Source organism: Canis lupus, chromosome 9 (assembly GCF_048164855.1).
Source record: "Canis lupus baileyi chromosome 9, mCanLup2.hap1, whole genome shotgun sequence".
Lineage (NCBI taxonomy): Eukaryota > Metazoa > Chordata > Mammalia > Carnivora > Canidae > Canis > Canis lupus.
Genome location: NC_132846.1, coordinates 27,934,052 through 27,940,705, shown reverse-complemented (window position 1 = coordinate 27,940,705; position 6,654 = coordinate 27,934,052). Strand labels below are relative to the sequence as shown.

Below are 6,654 nucleotides of genomic sequence, written 5' to 3'. Positions count from 1 at the left end.
AATGGTACGATAGAAACTATTTAGAACCTTAGTTTTTAAAAATTATTTTCAACTGCTTTTGTGTCCTAAGTTATCATAAAATCAGATTAAGCTTGGTGGAACTAAATCAGTACAAAGACTTCTTATACACCCAGGACTGTAAGAACCAAATTCTTTTTTGTTCTTATAAAAGCTTGGTGACTCCCAAATCGAGTCACTTTATACCATACATCCCTGGAGAATAACGGCCCAACACACATGTCCCACTTAATCTAGTCCAAACGAGTAACATAACGTGAGAAACTGCACTGTGTAATTCCTTTATTTTCTGCATATTAGTGCTTTACCAACACTACAACCATAAAGAACACAATTCCAAGTACTGTACTTTTTTAGTTTGGGGAGATCACAAGTCTACAGACTCATTTACTTATATTAGACAAGATTAACCTCATTCAAAACTTACTGCAGTTTATAAATTCACATAAACACAGAAATTGATGCAATTAAACAAAAACTTCAGGATCTTATTTTTTAAATTCCTAGATTATAACTTTTTCTGCAGGCTACAATTACCTGCCCCATGACCACCAATGGTTATGGTTCAATTTAACTACATCAATTACCAACCTTGTATATCCTTAAAGAAAATGTAAATGAATATTACAAATTCTTACCAAAAGTTTAGGGTTTTCCAAATTTCAAATATTTGCTCCCCCCACCCCCCTTCAGTTAGACATTTCAAATAAACTAAAAATAACCACATCTCACCTGCAACATTCAATAGCAATCACTTGATGTATAAAATTTTAACTATGCTCCCAGTTATTTTAAAACACAAAAAAATGGCTGCCTATCAATCTGTCACAAGTTAGAAATACTACATTTAGGAATTAAGATGAGGGTTTCAAGTTTCCTCCAGTTTAGGCATTTATACCTTTGTGCTTGTCTTGTCTAAAGATGTTACTATAGCATTGATATTTGTATAACCCATGTTTATGTACCTTAAAATGCAATCATTTAAAACACTAAGAATTAGATTTATGGTGGAGCTTTGGGAAATTTAAAAGCAACTAAAACGTTCTCGGATGGGTCTGTCAGCTTCATTTCTAGAAATACTTCTAAAGCAAAACTGAGAACTCTATACCTTAGTTGCATTTTGTATTAAAAAATCCCTCTGCACCATCAGGAGCCTACAACATAGCACCTTTTCTCATCTGCTTTAAGTAAAATGTGTCAGAGTTTTACTTTCAATAGTTAACTTTTTATACCTTATGCTTCTCATACATCTTTGGTAAAAGCTCCATTATACAATATGGCCAAAGCACGAAGGACCAATACTGTCCAACTATGTACCATGATATCCCGCTCCATTTTAGTTTTCAGACACCCTCCTGAACAAAACCCACTCCACCTTTTCCTGTATACTGCCTTTGCAGTCTACATTTCTTAAATTCCCTACGTTTAATTCCTTGAGGATCTCTAAAATTAATCCTTAAGGCTATATGAGAACCAGATGCTGCTCACAATTCTGTATCAAGCATTAACATTTGGTTCAAGGTATCATCATAGTGGTCTCGATAAGCTAGTTACGGGTCCTAACAAGCTAAGCAAGTAATCTTGCTAGGATCTGGATATCACCAGTGAGCACACTGCTTACCCTTGAAGAAAAATAAGTTTACATTCATTGTCATCTGTAGGTTCTTTCTTCATCCTACTTCCCCTTTAATTGTCATTTCTCAAGTCTACACATCATTCATTCATCACATTTCCTTCCTTAAAGGAGATAGTGTATTAATGAACCAACAGGAGATCTATTTGTATGAGTTAATCCTACAATCAAACAGAATTAAATACCTTTTTTATAAAACATCTTTTCCAGTGTTCTAATTAATGGAGATGTGGATCACTCAATTATAAAAAAAACTTCTATCTTCAGCTTAATCAGTTGCTCTAATGTGAAAACAGGAATGTGTATTCTTTCAACTAGGTAGAAAATGTGTATAATTTGAATTGTTAAACGCTTTTATTAATGAACAAAGTAAACATTCTAGTAACTTTTAAACTATTGGTCTTAGACATTTGAAATGTGGTAAAAGTATATATTCCAGTTTTGCCCCAAAGTCACTGAAAATATCTACAGATATCTCATCTGTGTGTGGCCTACACCATTATTGCTCCATTTTCTGGAAAGAGTCTACTTTTAAAGTTAAAAAAGAGGGAAACACAGCAAAGTTGCTAACTTTTGCAGTGAAAAAAAATCTGTTGACGGGTTACACTTTCATCTTTTTATGCAGTGTAAGTTAGCTATGTAATAAGGAACTTGCGTTTTAGCCCTACTCATGCATGATGTATGTTTCAGAACTTAATAGCTGACATTTCAAAGAACTTCTTACATTACCTGTTTAACATACTGATGTGCAACTGGAACATATTACAATGATATTACTCATTATTTGCCACTGTAGGCTAAGTTTACTATACTGGTCTTAGATATAAAAGGTCACATTTGAAATTACTAAGTTAAAGGTAAAACTCATAAGGGAGGAGTAAAGGCCTTAAATATAAAAGACAAACGGCAGTTTGATTAAGCAATAATTTTCAGTTTACTAGATGAAACAGACTTGCAACATAGTCTGCATGAATGCAAAATAAGCCATCTACAGCAAGTGATAAGGAAACTGGGCAAAAAGGAAAAAAGCATACATTGCAAAAAAGATTCTCTCGAAATAAAAAAATCAAACCATTATTATAAAGGACTTTACCAAAAACTGCTATATTTCCCCCATCCCATTTGCTGGAAGTCAGTAAGAGCATCTAGCACTTTGTGGTCATGTCAAATGTCAGATCGGAGCATCCTAATGCAAAGCAAAAAAAAAAGGGGGGGGGGGAGAAAGAGAAACAAAAAAGGAAACCCCTAAACCCCCCCCCCCCTCCCCAACCGTAGAACAGTAACTCCAGAGTTCAAATTCAAAAGAAGAGAAAGTGGCAATTGAAAGAGGTGATGGTGGCGATAATCCTATGAATGGGTTTCTGATTTCTCTCCTTCCGGGGGATAGGTGGAGAATGCTCATTAGGATTTGTAGTTAGAGGTTAACCATGTGAGCCCCTCATAGAGTCCATCCCCTGAGGTGGCACAGGAGGGCTGCACATACCAGTTCCTGTCCCGAATCCGGGTCAGGCCCAGTTTCTCCTGGATCTCGTGGGGTTTCATGGCATCAGGCAGGTCCTGTTTGTTGGCGAAGATGAGGATTATGGCGTCCCTCATCTCCCGGTCATTGATAATGCGGTGCAGCTCCTGGCGGGCCTCGTCGATGCGGTCGCGGTCGGCGCAGTCCACTACGAAGATCAGACCCTGGGTCCCGGTGTAGTAATGCCGCCAGAGCGGCCGGATCTTGTCCTGGCCGCCCACATCCCATACGTTGAACTTGACGTTTTTGTAAGTCACGGTCTCCACGTTGAAACCCACTGTGGGAATGGTGGTCACCGACTGGCCCAGCTTCAACTTGTACAGGATTGTTGTCTTGCCGGCCGCGTCCAGGCCCAACATGAGGATCCGCATTTCCTTGTTCCCGAAGATCTTGGATAGCACCTTCCCCATCGCGTCGGAGGAGCCGGGGCCGGGGGCATTCAGGTGTCCCGGGTCCCCTCAGCCAACTACGCCGCAGCCGCCGCGAAACCGAAACGAAGCCTCCCGGCCGCGAGGGCGCCCGTGCGGCCTGCGTGGGAGTTGCCTCCTCGGGGCAGAGGCCCAGGCTCGCCACTCACTCGGGCATCACCGACCGCACCACTTGATTCCTCCAGCCGCCGCCGCCGCCGGGGCCCTGAGTCTGCGCCGGGAGAGCCGCCGCCCTGCTGAGGCGCGGCCCGGCCCGGAACTGCCCTTCCCCCCGCAAGCGCCGCGCTAGCGCCGCCGCGGTTCCCGCTCCTCCGCCTTCTCTTCACTCGGCCGCGGGAGGTCGAAGCCCTCCGGCCCACCCGCCGGTCCACGAGCACCGGGCTCACCACCGACCCAGGCCACCCGAGAGTCAGCGCGGCTCCGGCGCCTCGTCAGGTCATTGATCCTCGCCGGAATCCGGTGCGCCGCCTGCAGAGACACAGAGAGGAAGAAGGGAGTTACTGCCGGCAGGCCAGAAGGGAGCGAAGGCCCAGGTGACTCGTCCTTCCAGCTCAGTTCGCGAGGTTACCTCAAGCCGCCGCCCTGAGCGCGGGCTCCCTCTGGCCTCCACCGCCTCCTCCCAGCTCTGCCGCTGCCGCCGCCGCCGCCGCCGCCGGAAAAGGCGCCGAAGAAACCGCCTCACTTCCCCTCCCGATCACGCAGGCGCAGCAAGGCCGACCGTTCGGTGAGAGCGAGCTCTGTAAGGAGCGCGGCCCGCGCGCCCAGCGTCATGGGCGCCACGCGCGAGGGGGCGGGGCTACGGCGGCCTGGAGGCCTCGCGGCTGCGGTCAGGCCCCAGACCCGCGAAACTCGGACTCTGACCCGTGCCCGCCTGGCGCTGTACGCGGACTTTCTGCGTCTCTGTGGCGCGCTCTCGCCTCCCCCAGCCCTCTCGAACCAGAGCAGCAAATCCACTGGGGAGCTCCCGAGGGCGGGGCCCGCGGCCAGCCCTCCCCCGCGGTGAAAGCCTCCCCCAGGCTGCTTCCGGACGTCGGTGCCCGCCAGGTGCTCAGCGAGTTCCCTTGGGCCCGCCCCAGCCTCCGCGCGTCCTCAGTCACCCGGGAAAGCCCTATATGCTGTTTGTACCTCTCCCAGCCCCTCCTTGGCCTCCCTCATCCCGCGTGTTCTGTGCATTTCCTGAAAGACACGTGGGAGGCCCGCGTTTGGTGTGGAGTCGGCCAAGCAGTGCGGCGCTTCTACCAGGCTTGGGTTTGCCAGGAAACCCCGCTTTTCGGTGTTCGAGCCCTGTCTTTACACATCTCTTCGGGACCAGACCCTGTTACTTAAAAATGACAGTGTTAACCAGAGTTCCAGTCCCTTGCTGCGTTTTCAACTTTTTAAGGTGATAACTTTTCATACTTAAGTTAGTGTGTTGAGCAGTAACTTAACCACCTAGCTTTTCTTTAAGAATCCTAGACGAGGGGATCCCTGGGCGGCCCAGCGCTTTAGCGCCTGCCTTCAGCCCAGGGCGTGACCCTGGAGACCCGGGATCGAGTCCCGCATTGCGCTCCCTGCGTGGAGCCTGCTTCTCCCTCTGCCTGGGTCTCTGCCTCTCTCTCTCTCTCTCTCTCTTTCTCTCTCTCTCGAACGAACAAATAAATAAAGTATTTTTTTAAAAATCCCAGACAATAATAATCTTAGCATAGGGTTTAGAGTCAGAAAGCCTGACTACTTTTGTGACCTGGATCTAAGGCATTTAACCTTGCTAAGTTTGTTATCTCATGTGTAAACCGAGTGTAGTGCCGACCTTGCTCTGTGTACTCCGTTTCAGAGTAAATAACAAAATGTTTGTGGAAGACTTTCGGAAACTTTTTTGTAGCAAATAGTTAGAGATCAAGTTAGACTTAAAGTAAGGCGAAGCCTAAAATAAAGGAACCAAGGGGAGGAAAAACAGGAAATAGGGTTTGTTATTTTTTAAGGAAGATGCTATAGAAGCATATGATAACATACTTGTTTCATAATATAAGAATATTTGATAATGGTAGATGGGTCAGGTGATAACCTTATAAGCTTCAGCTGAAATAAACTTACTGGAGTTGTTAATATTCTGACTGATCCAAGTTTACTTTCCATCTGCCTTGATCCATCTTACTTTCCACTGTCATAAAACTGAAGGAAGGATTTTGGAGTGAGAAGATTAGGGTTCAAAGTGTTGCCTGTCCGTTTTATGGCTGTGAATCCTTAGGCCTCAACCTTCCTAATCTTCATTTTCTTTATCTGTAAAATCAGACGAAGGATAATATCACTCATAAAAAAAAATAGTCACCATTTGTTGTTTGTAATGGCAAACACTGTACTAAATATTTTAAATCTATTTTTAATCCTCACAGCAATCATATGAAGTAATTTTGAGCATTAACATTTTACATATCAATAGAGAGGTTAAGGTGTTTTTTGAGGGTCACAGAGCTGAGATTAAATCATAAATGTGCAGCTCCTCCTCTTAGCCCCCTAATGATGGTATCTCCCTGACTACCTCACACAGTGGTTTGGAATCTCAAAGTGGTTTATAAAGTGCCATAGTACTTATTATTGTATTTGAGGTAGGAATTTTTTTTATATGTGGCATATAGAGGTATTATATTTTGTTGCATTCCAACATAACCAACATAATAGTTTTCTCAGAGCAGATTCCAGTTTTTCCAAGTAGATGGAGATTGATCTGCTGGGCTTGGATTTATTTTTCAGTGGAAGGAGTAATATAATGAAAAACAGAAGCAGCTGGAAGCACCTAACAGCGTCTACCTGGCACTGATACTGTGTTAGGTCTAAAAAGTTTATTTTTGAAAGCCATCCTCTGTTTATATTCCCCCAGAATGCAGGCTTCATAGAGGCAGAGACTTGTCAATGTAAGTTACATCATTATTTGAATGAATGAATGCCACTTATATTACAAATAAGATCAAACGGAAAAGGAAAGGGACATACTAATTTTGTCTGGGGTTAGAATATTGGATATCTAGAGTGTTTCATCATACAATAAATTATTTTAAGTAATAATCATAAAACAAAATAAT

General features: G+C 44.3%; 1 protein-coding gene across 1 annotated transcript; it reads right to left on the bottom strand.

The window, feature by feature from the left end:
- Positions 1 to 283: 283 nt before the first annotated feature.
- Positions 284 to 4,593, bottom strand: ARF6 (ARF GTPase 6). Its single transcript, XM_072838493.1, has 2 exons — positions 4,167 to 4,593; positions 284 to 4,066 (listed from the first exon to the last, which is right to left on the bottom strand). Exon 2 carries the CDS (start codon positions 3,578 to 3,580, stop codon positions 3,053 to 3,055), a length of 528 nt encoding a protein of 175 aa, XP_072694594.1. The 5' UTR covers positions 3,581 to 4,066; positions 4,167 to 4,593; the 3' UTR covers positions 284 to 3,052.
- Positions 4,594 to 6,654: the final 2,061 nt, after the last annotated feature.

Bases quoted from the DNA above. Each gene is read 5' to 3' on its own strand.
- ARF6 (XM_072838493.1), bottom strand. From the start codon at position 3,580: ATGGGGAAGGTGCTATCCAAGATCTTCGGGAACAAGGAAATGCGGATC.